At 45.2% G+C, this 20,346-nt stretch overlaps 2 protein-coding genes across 2 annotated transcripts in view; both read right to left on the bottom strand.

The window, feature by feature from the left end:
- Positions 1-16,094, bottom strand: part of NRIP3 (nuclear receptor interacting protein 3) — a 31,869-nt gene extending 15,775 nt beyond the window's left edge. Inside the window, exon 1 of the mRNA XM_034770069.1 lies at positions 15,621-16,094. Coding sequence (XP_034625960.1) covers positions 15,621-15,794 — 174 coding nt within the window. The 5' untranslated portion in view covers positions 15,795-16,094. The remainder of the gene's footprint in view (positions 1-15,620) is intronic.
- Positions 12,908-13,744, bottom strand: LOC117876988 (cilia- and flagella-associated protein 77-like). The gene has a single exon (XM_034769640.1). The coding sequence runs from the start codon at positions 13,742-13,744 to the stop codon at positions 12,908-12,910; it is 837 nt and encodes a 278-aa protein (XP_034625531.1).
- Positions 16,095-20,346: the final 4,252 nt, after the last annotated feature.

The raw sequence follows: 20,346 nt of genomic DNA, 5'->3' as shown, positions 1-20,346 counted from the left end.
CTCAACTATGTTAGTGCTTCCTACAGGCAGAGGGGCAGGTGGTTTGGAGAGGATTGCATGCCCTCATATCCTTGAATGTTTCCTACAGTACAAGCATGCATTTTTACAAGCTCTGAATCTGCACTTAAAATTCATCAAAGATGAGGATTAGATGGCTTATGTTACAGGTCCTGGAATAGGGACCGTTTCACCTGTAGACCCTCAGCTCACATCCAGCCCAGGTCAGAAGCGACTAGGGACAATAGGCGCTTCCAAACCTTCAAAAGTTCAGCATTAGTCTGGACACTTTCCCAAATCATCAGCTCCCAAACCACACAACCAATTCCCAGTGAAAGAAGTTACTAGAGAATCAAGGGTGGGCAATGCCTAGGCATATCATTGCCACCTTGCCTGAGAACCTCTCATTAATTTCCAGTGTAACAGTTCAATGCACACGTGACAAGCTCCACCATGGGTCATCAGTGGACCTTGGATTTCTCATGCTAAAAGCACAAACTTTAACTGCTTGATCTAAAAAATTAAGCTCCCCAGCTGGCAGCTCTACCATTCTTATTATTTATATGGATCAGCCACTTAAGAGACAAAGACCTACACTATGGTAATGTGGGTTACAAATGCAACTGGACACATCTTTTATCAATGCTAGTTCCTCTGATGTCTGAGGCAAATGCTACCTTCAGTAGGACAAGCATAGCTTGTATGTTCCAGTGCATATGTTATCTAATAAGTTGAAAAGACTCCCTTCAGCATCATTCTGTCCAAGGCTATTACTAATTAATTTGTTTAAACTTTGATTTTCCTTGACTTTCATGTGCAATACAGAGTGAGGAGTGTTAGTCAGAGAGATGAGTCAAATGCTGGAAACAGACACTGAAAATCAAATAATGGTTGCAAAGATCCTGCTGAAAAATGGCAGCCAGACCACTTAAGGAAAGAAAAAGAGAAAAGATCTTTTCAAGCAGAGTTATCATATTCAGTGGTGTCTTCCCCTCACTGCATCTTGGCTGTGCACCCAGTAAAATGTTGAAAACAAAGAAGCAGTTTATTCTGTTTCAGGTGTCATCTCTCCAGCCATCATACTGAACTACACAGTGTTCTTCTGAAGAGTGAAACATTACACAGCATTCAGTAAGTGAAACAAATATGTTGTTATTTTGGTGTGGTCTGGGACAGTAGTGATTTTCCTAAAGCATCGCCAGAGAGCCTTTTTGTTTTGCAACGTCAACCAAAAGCCACAAGAAACCAAAACAAGACATGGGGCAGATCTGGGTCCCATTTTATCTCATTTACCAAAGTTCAGGACTGGCTCCAGTTTTGGCCCTTCTCTAATTTATATACAAAATAGGTGTAATTTAGTTATCTGCATTTCTCGCAGGCCCTCCCCACTGGTTTGGCTTCTGGCTCCTAAAATGACAGGAAAACCCACAAAACAATTTAATTCAGGACACTGAAAAGAGAACCACAATGGAGAGTCTAAGTCTCCTAGATAGAAATTGTTGTGTCCTACTTATGTCAATTGTGCCTAGATACTACAGCAAAGGGTTTTTGAGAGCTAGACAGAGTTCTTCTTTGTGGCAAGCAACTTCTCGCTTCCAGCAAACCACTCATCAAAACTCACTTCTCATATAGCTCATCCAAGAGTAGGTTTTCCCTTTCCCTCATTTTCTGTTATTTCCTATCTTTTGCTTTCTCTCATCCTCATGGTCCATTGTTATTTCTTGTGTTATCTGTCTGATTTTGATGGTAGGCTCCTGGGAGTAGAGATCTTGTCTTTTTGTTTTTCTGTAAGGTGCCAGGAACACACCTAAAATAGTAGGATAGTAATAATATAGAATCCCTCTTTCTAGCCATCTTTGAGACCTGAGTGTACATGCCTAAAGAACTTGATACTGTGGTATTGGTTACTGTTATTATTTTTAAAGCTTTAAAGAGTCAGATGGCATTGGGAACAGGTTAGCTGTCCTGGCAATTAGACAGCAGCATCTCCATGGAAATGGCTAAGAACAAAAAATACTAGAGCAGTTAGAAAAGCTGTTTTTATTTTTCTAATCTCAAAAACATCCTGCTGCATGTCATACCTGGAATGTTGAGCAATAGCTGAGTAGTACAGTTGGCCCCCACATATGGCTAATATGCCCAGCTAACCAAGCTAACAGACAAAAAATAACAAGAACACACAAGCTGTATTTTTGTGCTAACATTGGACATTTATGTAGCTAACAAGAATATCCAGAGCAGTATAATAGTAAGGCTTAAAAAATAAGAGCTTTGGAAGGGCTGGAACCCTCATGCTTCAGAGCATAAGCCAACATCTTAGCTAATGGGGGATTAGGAAGAAACTGGCCTTGGGAGTAGGATATCCCATAGAAGCATACAACATGGCTTCTTGTACCTTCCTGTGAAGCAGCTGGTACTAGCCACTGTCAGAGAGTGAACTGGACTAGATAGACCACAGCTCTGATCCAGTATGGCAAGTCCTATGCTCCTATTGTCAAGTTACACTGCCAAAAACAAAAAACAAAACAAAACATGTTTTCTGATTTCAAAAATAAGTGCATATCTAATGCTTGTACAGAATAAAAATAAGACGGCATTTGTGTAAGGCTAGGACATGAATCAAAATAGTCTGCTACAGCCAGTGTCTTCCAAATTCATTGGGCCAGATCCTCAGCTGAGGTGAACTGGTGTAGCTCGATTCAAGTCAATAAAGCAATGCCAATTTACACCAGAGAAGGGTCTGTCCCAGCACAGTAATAGAAATGAGAAGCTGATATTATGGCTTTCTAGATGTTTTTAATGAGGACCATTATCTGTCATGCCTCTGAAGCATCCAGCTGCCATCTTTGAGAGACCCCATTTTGAGCATTACAATGACTGAAATTGCATTGAATACAGTGTGGTGAGGCTGGAAAAGCTACTCAGGAATAGGGTGGGTATTTTACATGGGTGATGGAATGATGAACATGTGAAGTTTGGCTTGATTCCATGACTTCCCATTCAAATTGTGCCTAATGTATGAAAATCTGTAAATACCTCAGCCTAGGTACGGTGGCCTGTTACTTCTCATCATGTTCCAGGCTCCTGCCAAAAAAAAATACTTCACCATGGAGTTCGTGGCTGGCAAAGAAACAAGGCCAAGGAGCCCCTCAGGCACATCATGCTCAAAGTGCTGATTTAGGAGCTCCTCCCAGTCCCTTTCAGAGTTGGATGGTTCCAGTATATGCTGAACAGAGGAAGGACAAACCACACGTGACAGATGTTAATCATTTGCAGTGTTGTAGTCATGCTGGTCCCAGGATATGAGAGAGACAAGGTGAGTGAGGCAATATCTTGAATTGGATCAACATTTTCAGGTCCCGAAGAAGAGCTCTGTGGAGCTCGAAAGCTTGTTTCTTTCGCCAGCAGAATTTGGTCCAATAAAAGATATTATCTCACCCACCTCATCTAAGTGCTCAGATACTTCTGTGAAGAGGGAAATATAAGAACCTGTATAGAATAGAATAGACTCCTCTCCAGCAGCCCCCATGTGGCCATGCACAAACACACACCACAATTCCCTGAGCTAGCCTCCCACCCCACACACACACATACACACACAGAGACAGAGTGATTCCCTGAGCTAGCTGCTCTCCCCCACTCCCCATGCTCTCCATCCATGGCCATGTCCAGTCCCCTTTTTCCAATCCAGGCCTGGAAGGCATTGAGCTCCTACAAAATGGAGCTCAGGAGTAATTTTGTGACCTACCAGCAGGTGCAGCCACTGGGACTCCTTCTCCAGGGGAGGGAGGAGAGACAATCAGTTTCTATTTGTGTTCTTGGCTCGTTTGCTCTCTTCCTCAGGTCACTGGCCTAAGCTTCTCTTCCCGCAGGGCTAGAGCTGACTGAAAAGCTCCAAGGGACTCAGGAAAAGAAGGATTCAGCTCCAGGGACAGAGGGTGCTAAGTGCAGGAGAGACACTGAGCTGTGCATTTGGAAGCCAGGACCGGAGGCGACTCCCCTTCCTAGCTACACCAAGAGCGGCTGATCTTCTTCCATTTGCATGCTGTAATGTAACATGGAGATGTGTCCTCAAGTGCAGGGCCAACTCCTTCGAGAGTCATGACAGGATGGAGTGCAGGAAGGGGTGTTAACCACCTTAGGGCAATATGGCGACAATATAGAAACGTTGGGACAAGGCTCCCTTCATTTCAGAGTTAACATGCTTAGCACTCTGCTTAGCGATTTCTTAACATGTACCTCCAGCATGTCATTACAAATTATTCCACATCAATTCTATGGCATTTTGATTTTTTTTCTCTCTGAAAAATACTTACCTTTAGTCATACAGGGTGTTTCACTGGAGAGGTTTCTCTGGGCCTGATCTTGAAAGGTCTACTGGCCACTACACTGGCCACTACAACCCTCCAACCAAGCCAAAGAGAAATGTACCAGCAAGTGCTCAATATTTCTCAGAATTAGGCCCTCAGCGGAGACGAAGGATGGACTTGTGGCTACAGCACAAGACAGGGATGGCTGGACATCTGGGTTCAATTCCTGGCTTTGCCACAGACTGCCTGTGTGACCAAGGCATTTAATGTCTCAGTTCTCCTTCTGTCAAATGGAGATGATAGCACTTCCTGAGTCTGTCTTGTCCCTTTAGAATATAAACCTCTTAGGGTACAGGCAGTGTCTAGCACAATGAGACCTAGCTAGGGCCTAGACACTACTGTAAAATATGTGATCAGATGGAGGTACTTCATAAGCCAGCCCTTCTTGGAAATATCACAATGTAGGTCATCTTTCTCCTCCCTCTTGAGGATTTGCTAACAAGTCACAGACAGCCTCCAGTGTACATATATTGCCTGACTATTAACCACTAACCAGAACAGATAAAGCTCTGTCATTTATAGTTCTGACACTGTACAAGCCTGAGAACCATTGTTTTTACTTGTTCAAAGTATCAGCCAAGCAGTCAAAGAGCGATTGAGTGTCTATATAGCTGAAGGAAAGTTTATTAAAGAACAAGAAAATAAAAATATGACCAAATAACTATAAAATGAATTTGCTAAATGTCACTTTTAGGCCTGGTCTACACTAGGAGTTTGTCTCGAATTTAGCAGCGTTAAACCGAATTAACCCTGCACTCGTACACACAACGAAGCCCTTTACTTTGACATAAAGGGCTCTTAATATCAGTATCTGTACTGCTCCCCGACAAGGGGAGTAGCGCTGAAATCGGTATTGCCATTTCGGATTAGGGTTAGTGTGGCCGCAATTCGACAGTATTGGCCTCCAGGAGCTATCCAACAGTGCACCATTGTGACCTCTCTGGACAGCAATCTGAACTTGGATGCACTGGCCAGGTAGACAGGAAAAGCCCCGTGAACTTTTGAATTACATTTCCTATTTGACCACTGTGCAGAGCACAGGTGACCATACAGAGCTCATCAACACAGGTAACCATGAAGTCTGAGAATCGAAAAAAAGAGCACCAGCATGGACTGTACGGGAGGTACTGGATCTGATCCCTATATGGGGAGAGGATTCAGTGCTAGCAGAATTACGTTCCAAAAGACGAAATGCCAAAACATTTGAAAAAATCTCCAAAGGCATGATGGAGAGAGGCCACAATAGGGACTCACTACAGTGCCGCTTGAAAGTTAAGGAGCTCAGACAAGCCTATCAAAAAACAAAGGAGGCAAACGGTCGCTCCGGGTCAGAGCTGCAGACATGCTGCTTCTATGCTGAGCTGCATGCAATTCTAGGGGGGGCCCGCCACCACTACCCCACCTCTGACCGTGGATTCCAAGGCGGGGGTAATCTCAGCCATGCCTGAGGATTCTGTGGATGGGGAAGAGGAGGAGGAGGAGGAGGACGATGACGACGACGAGCTTGCGGAGAGCACGCAGCACTCCGTTCTCCCCAACAGCCAGGATCTTTTTCTCAGCCTGACTGAAGCACCCTCCCAACCCCCAGACAATGAGGCCATGGAAGGGACCTCCGGTGAGTGTACCTTTGTAAATATAAAACGTAGTTTAAAAGCAAGCATTTTTTAATGATTAATTTGCCCTGAGGACTTGGGATGCATTCGCGGCCAGTGCAGCTACTGGAAAAGTCTGTTAACGTGTCTGGGGATGGAGCAGAAATCCTCCAGGGACATCTCCATTAAGCTCTCCTGGAGGTACTCCAAAAGCCTTTCCACAAGGTTTCTTGGCAGTGGAGTCTTATTCCGTCCTCCACGGTAGGACACTTGACCACGCCATGCTAGTCGCAAGTAATCTGGTATCATTGCATGACAAAGTCTGGCAGCGTATGGTCCCGGTGTTTGCTGGCATTCAAGCAACATCTGTTCTTTATCTCGCTGTGTTATCCTCAGGAGAGTGATATCGTTCATGGTAACCTGGTTGAAATATGGGAATTTAATTAAGGGGACAGAGGTGGCCGTTCCTACTGGGCTGTTTGCCTGTGGCTGAAAAGAAATCCTTCCCTGCAGTTAGCCAAGCGGGGGCGGGTGGGGGATCTTCCCTGATACCAGCCACGCAGTGGGGGGAGGGATAAAGCGATCATCCCAGAGAATTGGATGGGGGAGGGGTTAGTTTGGTTTCTGCTGCTGCACGTTAATAGAAAAACCGCAGCACTCAACGGGCTTTGCTTGGTATGTGGGAAAGGAGGGCACTGCTTGTAGGAAAGCTGCAGAAGCCGAAAGACAATGGCTTACCATGGCCGCATGCAAGCCGAATTCTGTTGCCCGGACCTGCATCTGTGCTCTCTAACACCAAAGCCACAGGCACTCAATATTAAGAAGCAAAATGCGACCTTGTACCGAAATCACATGTGCTATGTCTTGTGAATAGTGTTGTTCACCGTGAAAGAGTATAAGCATTGTTCTGTAAAATGTATCTTTTTAAATACTTCTCTCCCTTTTTTCCCTCCCTCCCGCAGCTGCAAATTTTTCAAGCCTCCCTCCTCCGTCCCGGAGGCAATCTCAGATAAGGCAGCGAAAAAAAAGGACGCGAGACGAAATGTTCTCGGAAATCATGGAATCCACCCGCAATGAAAGAGCTCATCTGAATGAGTGGAAGGACATGGTATCAAAGTACAGGAAAGATGCCAGTGAACATGACGCCATGAGGGATGCTCAAGATGAGAGGTGGTAGGCTGCAACACTGGGGCTGCTGCGTGATCAAATGGACATGCTCCAGCATCTGGTGGAACTTCAGAAACGGCAGTAGGAGCACAGAGTGCCACTGCAGCCACTGTATAACCTCCCTCCCCCCTCACCATGCTCCATAGCCTCCTCACCCAGACGTGTAAGAACACGGGGGAGGGGGGGCAGAGGCTCCGTGCACCCTCCCACTCCACCCCAATGGACAGCCCAACCAAAAGGCTGTCATTATATTGAACTTTTTTATTGTCCTTTTCCTTCCCTTCTATCCTCCTCCCAAACCCCACCCGGGCTACCTTGTCAGTTCTCTCCTTCTTTTTATAATCAATTAATAAAGAATGCATGATTTTTAAATGATAGTGACTTTATTTCCTTTAAAAGCAAGCTGGGATCGAAGGGGGAGGATGGGTTGCTTACAGAGAATGAGTCAATCAAGAGGGTGGGTTTTCATTCAGGAGAAACAAACAGAACTTTCACACGGTAGCCTGGCCAGTCATGAAACTGGTTTCAATACTTCTCTGATGTGCAGTGCTTCCTGGTGTGCTCTTCTAATCGCCCTAGTGTCTGGCTGGGCGTAATCAGTGGCCAGGCAATTTGCCTCAGCCTCCCACCCCGTCATAAAGGTCTCCCCATTACTCTCACAGAGATTGTGGAGCACACAGCAAGCAGCAATAACAATGGGGATATTGGTTTGGCTGAGGTCTGAGCGAGTCAGTAAAGTGTGCCAGTGACCTTTTAAATGTCCAAATGCACATTCTACCACCATTCTGCACTTGCTCAGCCTGTAGTTGAACAGGTCCTGACTACTGTCCAGGCTGCCTGTGTATGGCTTCATGAGCCATGGCATTAAGGGGTAGGCTGGGTCCCCAAGGATAACTATGGCATTTCAACATCCCCAACTGTTATTTTCTGGTCTGGGAAGTAAGTCCCTTGCTGCAGCCGTTTAAACAGAGTAGTGTTCCTGAAGATGCGAGCATCATGAACCCTTCCCGGCCATCCCATGTTGATGTTGGTGAAACATCCCTTGTGATCCACCAGTGCTTGCAGCATCATTGAAAAGTACCCCTTGCAGTTTACGTACTGGCTGCCCTGGTGCTCTGGTGCCAAGATAGGGATATGGGTTCCATCTATCGCCCCACCACAGTTAGGGAATCCCATTGCAGCAAAGCCATCCACTATGACCTGCATGTTTCCCAGAGTCACTACCTTTGGTAGCAGCACCTCAGTGATTGCTTTGGCTACTTGCATCACAGCAGCCCCCACAGTAGATTTCCCCAGTCCAAATTGATTCCCGACTGACCGGTCGGTAGCTGTCTGGCGTTGCAAGCTTCCACAGGGCTATCGCCACTCGCTTCTCAACTGTGAAGGCTGCTCTCATCTTGGTATTCTGGTGCTTCAGGGCAGGGGAAAGCAAGTCACAAAGTTCCATGAAAGTGCCCTTACGCATGTGAAAGTTTCGCAGCCACTGGGAATCATCCCACACCTGCAACACTATGCGGTCCCACCAGTCTGTGCTTGTTTCCTGGGCCCAGAATCGGCGTTCCACGGCATGAACCTGCCCCATTAACAGCATGATCTCCAAAGCGCCGGGGCCTGCAGTTTGATAGAATTCCATGTCCATGTCCTCATCACTCTCGTCACCGTGCTGCCATAGCCTACTCCTCGTCGCCTGGTTTTGCAGGTTCTGGTTCAGCATAAACTGCACGATAACGCGCGAGGTGTTTACAATGTTCATGACTGCGGTCTTGAGCTGAGCGGGCTCCACGCTTGCCACGGTATGGCGTCTGCACTGTTCACCCAGGAAAAAGGCGTGAAACGGTTGTCTGCCGTTGCTTTCCCAGAGGGAGGGGGAAGATGTACCCAGAACCACGTGCGACAATGTTTTTGGCCCCATCAGGCATGGGGATCTCAACCCAAAATTCCAATGGGTGGAGGAGACTGCGGGAACTATGGGATAGCTATGGGATAGCTACCCACAGTGCAACACTCCGGAAATCGACACTAGCCCGGTACATGGACGCACACCGCCGAATTAAAGTGCTTAGTTTGGCCGCATACATTCGACTTTATACAATCTGTTGCCAAAAACCAATTTCTGTAAAGTCGGAATAATCCCATAGTGTAGACATACCCCTAGTCAGGTAGGCAAGGCTGCATCAGAACAGAACTGAGAAATAAACAAAGAAACCAAAAACCCCAACCCTTGGATCCAAGCATTCATAAAAAGCAAATAGTAGGAAAATTACACACAAGGCTCTAAATGTGATGTTTCAGCCCCTATAGTATTTTATGCAACACAAATATCCCCGCTTACATTTCTGGCCTGCCTTTCACATCTAGATCTCCAGGGGGCATCCAATCAATCAAGCAGTTCTACCAATCAAAAGGCCCAGTTGTCCCCTCAATTCATACCGGGCTTGGGGGACATGCAGAATGCTAGTTCAACAGCACAATCTCCATTTACTGTAATCCTGGAGTGGGGAGCACAGCAGGGACTGGGCTCTGTGGATTGCAAAGGGGCCAGCCAGGGAGGGAATGTGGAATAGCTGTACTACAGGAAAATCAACACACACACAAGTGCTGTGGCTTGGGGGCAACAGATCAGAAGTCTCAGAGTACAGTTCTGGAGGGAATCATGCTCCCATGGGGGCTAGGATGCCATGGAAAGCCCTGGATCTGTATGCGGATAGCCTTGGATACTGATGCATAAGGCTGAACACTCTATTTCTGGGGATGGGGCAAACCCTATCCCCAATGAAACAATTGAGAGGTAACGCTGCAAAACAAAATCTCCAGAGTGCACTGCCCCCTATGCAGGACAGAGAAAGACCTGCTGGAAGGAATATGGCCCAGTCCTTAGCTCTAATGAGGTGTCAGAGGAATCAATGTTCGTTTTTATTTCTTTACTTTTCTCCTCCCAATTTCCCCAGCTGTACTTGGCTTTTAACTGCCCTTTATAGCCCTCTCACTTCTATAGGTAGCTCCTCACAGAATCAATCCCCTTGGGGACAGCTACTGAATCTATTCCCCTTTGATGCCATAATGCAGGTCTCCCTTCACCAATCCCCTTCCATACACGGAAGCCCACTATTGTTGAATGCTGCTGGTATATGTTTTTGGAACTAAACGAGGTCCCTCCCAAATGTACATTTGTGCTCTCTTTGCCTTCAACTCCTCCTCCTGCTCCACCCATGTCTCCCCTTAGACAGCCTCTTTGTATTCTTCTTGCATGGTCATCTTCACACCTTCCCCCCTTCCACTTGGACTCAACTACCTTTTCTCTGCATCAAACCCTGTCCTCTCTTTTTCAAATGCTCTTCTCCCTCACAGCCTTTCAAGGACAGCATCTGCAAGACTCCATGCTTTCTTCACCACCTGTACCATCAGCTAGTGTATCGTCTCGATCTGAACTGTTTTGCCTGTGATTGAACTAGACTGTACTCTCCTGGAGGCAAGGCCTGTGTCGCTTTGTATCTTTTCACAGGGTTTAGCATACTGAAGCACTTGACAAATAATAATAAAGATCAGGGAAGTATTTTTAGTGCTGTTCTATCCCAGCGGCTAGAGTAGGGAAAAGCTAGGGAACTTAATTATAGAAATTTCCACCCTTGCCCAGCATCTTATTTACTCAACAGGGTCCAAATTACTCAACAGGTGCCTCTCCCCCAGCCCAGCCCAGCCAGAGCTGCTGCAGCCAGGGAGAGGCGCCTCTCACCCGGCCCCAAGCAGCTCCAGTGAGAGAAGGCTGAGGGGAGTCCACCCCAAACCCTTCATCCCCTACCCAACTCTAGAGCCCATACCCCCAGCTGGAGCCCTCATCCCCCTGCACCCCAATCCTATGCCCCAGCCCTAAGCCCCCTCCCCACCCTGAACCCCTCATCCCCAGCCCCACCCCAGAACCTTCATCTCTAGTCAGAGCCCTCACCCAACCCTCTGTCCCCTCCCGCACCCTAAACTCCTCATCCCCAACCCCACTCCAGAGCCCGCACCCCCAGCCAGAGTCCTCATCTTCCCACACCCCAATCCTCTGGCCTAGCCCTAAGCCCCCTCCTACACCCTAATCCCCTCATCCCCGGCCCACCCCACAGCCTGCACCCCCAGCCAGAGCCCTTATCATCCTACACCCCAATCCAGGGAGTCACTGCTGCAAGGTGGGTGTACGATGGGCTTGTTCTCCAGCTACTGCAGCCTCCCGTCTGCACCAGGCAGGATTAGGAGCGAGGTGGTGGAGGGGCCATATAGGTAATGGTGGGTCACAAAAAAAGACAAAATGCAGCTGCTGGGTCAGATTAGTGAAAAGTCTGGGAACCACAGGTCTGCTCCACACACTGTTCTCAGGACTGTATGGTCAGGTATGTGTGTGGTCAAGATACCAGTCTGTTGGTCAACTTTCACAGATGGACTTTTGGTGCTAGCAAGGATTCTTGCTCTATGGTTGTCTAGAGAAGGAGAGAAGTCAAAGGGGTAAAATTGAACCGCGGTGCACAATAACTTTTGGATTGTGAGTCACCATTCAGCTGTTTGGGAGGAAAACCACCCAATTCATGCGGGTTTCCTGTCAATCTTCAGGCTTTCGATTAGAGCGATGATGACAATGTATTAGTGGCAAATAAACTAATACTTATAACATTACATTTAAATATATCTGCCAAAATCCAATATGTGCTAAGATACAGTCAACCTTCTGTTATACAAATGAAATGGAGGATACAAAAATAATTAGATTCATTGGCTAGCAGGTACCAGAAAATGTACATTTTTCACTGTATTTGATACCTGCTATTGAATAATGAAAGTCCAGATAAATGAAATTTGACTGTATGGGAAGGGAAAAATACAGAGAAGAAATCCATATTCTTCTAACACACTTGCAGATGTCAGATTAAAATCACTGCCACCTATTATTCAGAGATTTCCTGTATGTAACACTATCATCTATTAGAAGCAGGCCCATTCTGAGTTCATGCATGTTACAGGTGTTGCTGTTCTTAAGGCACCTTAAGAAGGCAAAAGCAGCTTGAAAGATTTACAGGTTTTCAATACTTCAGGGTGCTAGTAATTTATTAAATACACTAATAAACATTACCCATGGGCGGTTTCACAGTGCTAGGAGAAGTAACTTGGGCCAAAAGGAGTTAATTCAAACAAAAGAATACACTGAAAAATGTTTGAGGAAGAATATCAAGAATTAAACCAGTTATTATTTGTGCATATCAAACTCCAAGGAAGAAAGAGGCTGCTGCATCGTCAGTGGAAGTATTGCAAAACTGTGTTATGTAATAAACATGGCCGGAAAAGCTTTCTGACAGCAGTCAAAATTAGGATGGCAAGGCACTATTGACCTGATTTTCACATGTGCTCAGCACCTCTGAAAATCAGGCTGTATAATGTCAAATCTAGAGTGGAGGAGAACTGCACTATAATATTATCAGTCGAAGATTTGATCTGACTATTGTGGGAAAAATTCTGAGTTGTCATTAAAAATGTTCACCAGTTTGTAATAACGAGAGTGGATAACATCTAGCACCACTCCACCTTCAATCACCCTCTTTTCTTTTGGGTTGTAGTTTACCCCTTGTTTTTTGTTACCAAGGCCAGTGAAAAGCTCTTACAGACAATTGGGTATTAATATGGCCAGCCAGTTACCTGAAAAGCTATTAAGAATTTCTATATATTTGATCACTGCCGCTGTTCTCTTTCAGACCTGAAATGAGAATATTCTATTTTATTACATAATTTATAATAATTTAACCTATCGAGTTTTCAGCTGCTTGTATAAATGCCCTGGGCAAATATTCCACATCGTACTCCAGCTTCTGACTGGTGGACTTTGAAAGCCTTCTCCCGATCTCCTTGGCTTGGGAAGGTATCGAGATGACGACCCACTTTCTCAAAGTGGGGCAAATGCCAAAGTGGGTCTGGCTTCATGGGCGGTTTGTATTTCTTCAGCAGAGTGGAATACGTTTCGTATACTTTCCCCCGCCGTCTTATTTTCTGTTTTGCCTTATGATGAGCTTCGGCTGCTGCTCGTTGTCCCTCCATCCAAAGCTCCTTGTACTTGTGCTGAAAAACATCTATGATAGGGGTGGATGGGCGAGCTGGCATTCCATAGGTCATGGCATCAGGGAGACGCGGCGGGTCCTTTTTAAAGTGACGCTCATCATCTTCTGGACGGCGGATGTCATGGATTTGGCGGTACCGGTAGTGTTCCTTTGTTGTGACAAGACCAGCTATGACTGCTCCACGGTTCATGGCAACAAAATCACGCGGCAGCTCCTTTGTGGCCTTGCTAATGGGTTTCACTGAGTTCCAGTGGCCTATTGCTTCAGGAACTCCCCCATCGGTCCCACAAAGGGTTAGTCCATACACAAAATCAGATCCGGGCAACTGTGTGCACCTTGAGCGAGTCTTTCCTAGCTCTGGCTTGAGGATGAGGTGGTTCTGGAGCATGGTGTCCCTCACTACTCCAACTCTCTCGTTTTCCATCCCGGGCCGGAGCTCAGCCATTCTCAAGGGCAGCAGGGGAGGGGGACAGATAACCTTAGCACTGTGCCTCTTTTTCAGTCTCTGAAAAGGTTTAGGTCTCCTAGATGCTTCCATTGCTGATTGACGAGAAACTAGCATAGATAGTCGTTCCCACTCTCTCATGTGATGAGGACAACTCAGCTTGTTAATCCTGCACGTGTAACTTGAGGCTCTGGTGACATCACAAACATACAATCTGTATTGTTATGATTTATTAGGTCATCAGACCCACGTATTTATTGCTTGCCATTCAGTCACCATTTCCAGCAGTAGGAGGTAGATGGCTGTGGCTGAATTGTTAGTGCTCGCTGAAGAGAAGGAGCGAAAGCCCCTGCTGGAGCCAGCATGACAGATATAGCGATGGTTTGGAATGAAGGGAGGGAATTTCTCTATGTCTAGGGGAGTTCGTTCCCTCTCGCTGGATGCTGCTAATCCAGCCCTGACAACAATGACTTGTCATCACTAGACAAGAATACTTCCAAAGAGCAATATTTTTCCTTCTTTTATACATCAAGTTATAACAATTGCTACTGTATGTATCAAAAAGCTTTCCAGACCAGGATACCTCAAATGCCTCTAAAAGGCCTGAATCTTTCACGGGTTACACATTTCAAACATTGACAGGCACTGATAGATATGGCACTAGACACAGAAGTCAGCACACCTGGGTTCGATCCTTGGCTCTGCTGCTAACCTGCTCATTAAGAGCCATAGTAAATCTCTCAGTGCCTCCATCTCCCGTCCCACCCTTTGTTTCTGTAATCTGTTTAGACTGTAAACTCTTCAGGGCCAGGACTGTCTCTCAGTGCCTACCAATACAGGGGTTTCTAGACTCTATTGTAATACTAATAATAATACTACAGTGTTAGGCTCTTTATAAATATCTAAAATAAATAACAGCACAATTCAATGTTGACTTGAAAAGCACTTTCCAAGTCTGGACGCAGGAGTCCCCCTTATGCAGGAATTTCTAGTCACCCTGAATTGTGCCCAAGTGTGAATTCTATGATGTCAAACAAATCTCTGTTATGCACAATGCAGAGAACACCAAACTCATTCTACTGGTTACCTACGTATAGATCTAAGGCAAAGTTTCCAAGCAGAAAGACTAGGTTAGAACAAAATTAATTTGCCAAAATAATAAGGAAGTTCAGCTTCTTCAGTTAACCTACTGTGAGATATTGCAGCACTCGGACATACTGTATGTTATATACTCCAAGATCTAGATTCAATGGGGAAGTGATATTCAGCTTTTACATTACATGTTGGGAGTTTTGTTCATTTACACCAGAACTTTAAATGTTCTATTTTATCTTTATTCCTATTCAAAGAAAGCAAGGAAGTTTTTATTTATTAGCTTTTAGAAGGAAGCCAGTTCTTCCAGAAATGGGAGGTGATGTTCTATACTGTACACCATTTACCCAATAACACAGATTATCTCAAATATGTGTTTATAGCCTGAATATGAAATCTCAATGAAAGAAAATTAAACTGCATAGACAGAAAACATTGAGCAAAGTTTATTCTCAACAATTTTATAATTTTTAAATACCAAAGTGATTCTATGTTTTACCAAATTTATATATATATATATAAATGTGAAGCCATTTTGATGTACTCCAATATAACGAAAGCATTCTGAACTGGTAAAATTTTATCTATTTTGTTAAAATTGTTTTTAGGTCTGAGATACAGACCTGTAAAGGAGATTAGTAGTGAAAAGGCTAACAACCTCACCAGGAGCAACTAAAATCATATTTCCACTTCCTTTTTCTATATACAAGAGCCTCATAGTCCTGCTAATTTACCTCTGCTTCCACAGGCAACCAAGTTCATTATCCTCTTAACATAAAAACGTATCTAAGGGGATATCTAAGGGGGTGGGGGGGAGCAATACATGCCAGCCTCCTAAATATAACTTTTCCTTATTAATTGAAAAAAAAAATCTTACAGTGTCTTTGGAAGTCCCCAGTTTCTTCAGTCCATCCAGAGGTAGCAGATCAGCTGAATCCTTGTGAATAAACTGCACTGCCTGCTTCATTCTCCTCTGTTGTCGGAGAGATGCAGCTTCCCTCATCTCCACTTCCTTCCGACTAGGCTCGGTAAGGATACCTGAATAGAACATCTTTCAGACCGTGTGCCTCTCACTCTCTCGCTCTCTGAAGACGTTATACTCCTGTATAAAAATGAGCAGTGAAATGATCTATTGTCTGCACTTATAACTGAAGCCTCATGACGTTTGGAGACCAGCAGGTACTCCAGCCAGTGCAATGTAGTAAAGGAGGGGTTAGGCACATTGCAATATGCTGCACAAACAACATAGGTTTGTTCAGACTCAGTCTAGAGGAACAATCAGCATGCTTACTCCTCATTGGCTCCTCTGCAAGGGAGATCTGGAATGACAAAAGAACATTAGCCATAGGCTACCTGCCTTTCACATACACACTGCTAGGAGACTCCGAGTGGGTTGTTAAAAAAAAGAAAGAAACATTTCACAAAATGAGAGTTTGCAAGTGGAACCAGTTTGCTTTCTAATAAAACAAATGTGGGTCTTTAAACAAAAATAAAGCAGAGATGTGTGCAATAAGCAATATAGGGGTGGCTCTTAAAAGCTTGCCAGGTGCCTTCGATAACTAAGGGCCACATTATGCCTTTAGGTCCTGCCCTGTGCAAGGGGCAATGTGCAAACTGCCCTATCTAGAAGTAGCCCTTGGAGACACTGTGATTCAGTGACACCCCCGGAGGCATAACCACTCCCCTCCTGTACTGAGTGAGCGGAGGAATCTGCTACAGCCCTTAACAGGTAACTGCTGATTGACACCATGTGAGGAAGAGCCCACCCACACCTGCCCAGGTAGTGGGAGGCTTGAAGGGGAAATGTGGGCACACAATCCCCTGCTCTCCCACCTGTATCTGGCGCCATGGTCTGGGTAGGTTTCACGTGGCCATGCTGGGGTATGTGGCCTGGCCTTACTCCCTGTGCAGCCATTAGACCCAGGCTCTTAACTATCTGCACTCTGATATGCTAAGTATCTGCAGCACTGGACGTGTGTCATGGTAATACTGCAGGTACTGAGGCCAGCTTATCTGTATCCATTCCTCTTATGAGAAACTGGGAAGATTTTAAGGACCATCAGTATATGTGGATTTGTTTCAATATATCCAAGGAGTTTCACATGAGATTTCGCATGCTGAAGACAGACAACATGTTTATTATTATCAAAAGAGCCTGAACATTTGAACACAACAGCTTAGCCAGCCATGCAGTTTACATTGCACAGAACAGAGGCTGAAGACCAGAATTATTTTTTAATTTTTTGTGTTTGAAAACATGAGTAGGTTTTTTGGTTGGATTGTACATAAGGAGGGGAAAGAGCTATATTTGCATGGTTTTGACCAAACATTTTTTACTCAGTAATAAATATAATGCCTGTGCATGCACAGAAAGCACGAGGCAGGGCTGATGCTTATGACATGCATGTCTAAATATTTAGAACAGTCTGCATGGGTTCCACACATTGTAGAGACAGTAAGATCCTTGCCATCATCTTCCACCTAAACGGAGCCTTAACTCCCTTGGGTCACACACAGGGCTTCATTCTCTCACCCGGGACACAGCTCCTAACTCAGATTTTTATGTAGCCTTCATAGGGGTTTCACAAGTTTCTGTTTGTCACAGTTTACCAGCAAAAAGGAATGGGGGAGGCAGGGAGAAATACCCCAGAAAGTGACCAAAAATAAGTGGAGATGGGGGTAAGAAGTAAAAAAAACCTGACCAACCAGGGAAAGACAAGTTTATCGCCTCTTGAAGAAACTGAGCTAATTATTTTTTTAAAGAAGAAAAAAAGGCAGGGCGGTAGGTAAACGGGCTGTAAATGACACAGGGCCAGGTTCTCATTCCTGTATTCCCGCTGAATAGTACCTCACTCCACAAGTGGTCTTATTAAAGTAAATGCAGGAAGGTGCTACATAACGAGAGGAAGGGGATCAGAATGTGGCTCAGAGTGAGCCAGAGTGGGAGCAGCAGTCACCCATCCCGCTTACCTTACCCCCATCCCCTCATATAATCAGTCTGGTTGCAGCAATGCAGCATTAATCTCATATTAATTTATATTAGCACATTGAAATCTTAATACAGTTTCACTGCCAGGAAGGTGCTGAAGGCTAACAGAAGACCGTTCGTTCAGGATAGCTCCCAGCCGATGATGACAGGAAGACCAACTGTGACTTATGACAGAGTGAGAAATTATCCAAACATTTACATCAAACCCCTCCCCCCCCCCCGGCCCCGCTGACATTCCACAAGCCATATGATTCAGAGAGTACACGGATACGCTGGGTCCAAAGACATCGCCTCTCTTCCAAGACAAAGAGTTACACTGATGTCAAGAGTCTCCTGGAGGCATGCTGCTCACGTCAGCGTACACCGCTGCTCTGTGCTGATGCTCGGGAGGAGGAGCCCCTTGGATAAGCTCAGGCCTCTGAGCTCTGTAACCAATTTAGTACAGCGTGCAACTGCATAGTCATCCTACCTAAGCCACTTTAGAACGTGACCCCAGGCTCCCGAAGAAGGGCAAATAGAATGCAGGATGCTCTGACGTGCAAGGCGTTTCTTTCCCGTTCTTGACTGAAAAGGCCATTGAAGTGGGAACTGACCTGAGCATTCAGCAAGTCTGTGTCTGTGCTGAAAGATAACGACAAAAACATCCCCAACGGGCAAAACAGCTTGACCACGGATGAGGATAAAAGCACCTTATTTTTCACCTTAAAAACTATTTGGCACTCAGCCAGTTGATTAAATAAAGATGTTTAATTATCTCTATGCCATCCCTAAGGCAAGAGAGGGGACAATAAAACAAAGGCTCATATTAAAAGCAGTGTGTGAATTCTATATAAAAGGAGCCACACTGCAGAAGCATTCTGTGTCTAGCTGTATTAGCAACTGCCCAGTTAGCGCTGACTCACAGCAAGAAGAGCATCTGCATCAAAGCTGAGCTATCAGGTGGAGTACTAAAATAAAAGCTTCTATTACAGCTCCAAGGTACAGTTTACTTATTAATCTGGCAAACAAACAAGTCCCGCAAATTCACTTACACCATCCACATGTTATAAATATACCTTACGCCAACAGATGAGCAGAAAATGTGCCCAATAAGATTAAATCTTTGTGCTTTAGGGCAATTTATAGGATAAAAAGGGTCTTTGGATTGACCCCCTTTCCTAGATGTTAAAGAGGAGGAAAAAAGCAACAAATCATCTATGTAATCAAAATATGCTGTATCCAGAGCAGTACATAAGTTTTTCCCTGTATTTTTAAACACACTCGTTAGCTTTTGTTACATACAAACGATCAACTCAGATTAGCCAAATGTATTCCTTCCTCCAAGTTTGGTATGTTTAAATCAGAAAATACTTTAGCAAAGGTCTCTTTCTGCTGGACAAAGGTGTTTCCATGGAAGAACTAGCTGTTATGGGAGTAAGGCCTCAAAGGGTACGTCTACACTGCAAACAAAAACAAAACCCTGCAGCAGCGTCTCTAAGAGCCCAGATCTACAAACGTGGGCTCACACTATGGTGCTAAAAATAGCTGTTCTGGCTCAGGCCGGCTGGATGTCCCTTTTCAGGCTTCAAAGCCAGAGCCAGAACATGTACTATTTTTATCGCATCTGTAGACCTGGGCTCTGTGACTCGCTGAAGTGGGGTTGGTTTTTGTTTTATTTGGTTGGGGTTTTTTTGCAGGGTAGACATACCCAAAGTTCATCGAGATCTTTCTCCCTGTTTCCTGACTCCAAAGTGGCATGAAACCAAGGCTGCCATCACCAGAAAACACTTGAACCAGCCTGCTATCAAACACGTTCTCTTCTAATTTTGGAGGAATTCATCCCCTCTTCCATGAAGCTGCCAGAGAGTCTAGCCAAAACAACGAGTGCCTTTGTAAGGTGTGGTGGTTGACAAGCCTCCTAACATTGCTTATGGGCTATTTTTACAGGGGACAGGAAAGGATCTTGCAGCTAGACTACCTCCTTCCCAATGAAATACATTCACATTTGCAAAGGGAAAAAAATAAGTGCCCCACACAGCTCTGTGAATCCAGCTCCAGCACTTGCAGCAGCAGGTGCTTCCATTTGTGCATGGATTGACGACATGTGTAGTTTTCCCAGTGTTTGACAACAGTCTTTCTTCTGACTCATTTTCTCTGCTGGGGGTTTCTGAAGGGAGCTGCTGGGGCGCAGTAACAGAAGATTGGAGGCTGATACTTTGATTTTCCTCAAGCAATGGCAGCTTGTCAGAAAACAAAGAAAAAGTAATTTCACATCACAGCCTATATCTAAAACTCGGCTGGAAATCTGGGAGTTTCACAGCTGCAGACATAGACAGGCTGTCTATGCTGGAGAGCAAAGGCAGGCTGCTGGTGATGCTTCGAACATCAGCAGCCTACGATCTGAAATGGGGAGAAGCACCTGTGCCCCCTCCTGCACCCAAGGTATTGGCCAGATTGGCAAAATCAAAGCCCAACACCTCTGCCCCCAGTCCCCAAGCCAGTCCCAAGGGGAAAGCATGAGGGACCCCTGCTCTCTTCTTTTCAATGTCAACTTCACTGTCATGCTTCTGATGTCCTGAGATTGTTTGTCCCAATTCTTTCAGATTAGGAGGTTGGATGGGTATGTGGATAATCA

The sequence above is a fragment of the Trachemys scripta genome, chromosome 4, assembly GCF_013100865.1.
Source record: "Trachemys scripta elegans isolate TJP31775 chromosome 4, CAS_Tse_1.0, whole genome shotgun sequence".
Classification (NCBI taxonomy): Eukaryota; Metazoa; Chordata; order Testudines; family Emydidae; genus Trachemys; species Trachemys scripta.
The sequence above is the reverse complement of the archived record's forward strand: the minus strand, read 5'-3'. Positions and strand labels throughout refer to the sequence as shown.

What these genes read in the sequence shown, in the direction of transcription:
- LOC117876988 (XM_034769640.1), bottom strand. Translation starts at nt 13,744, where the DNA reads ATGGAAGCATCTAGGAGACCTAAACCTTTTCAGAGACTGAAAAAGAGG.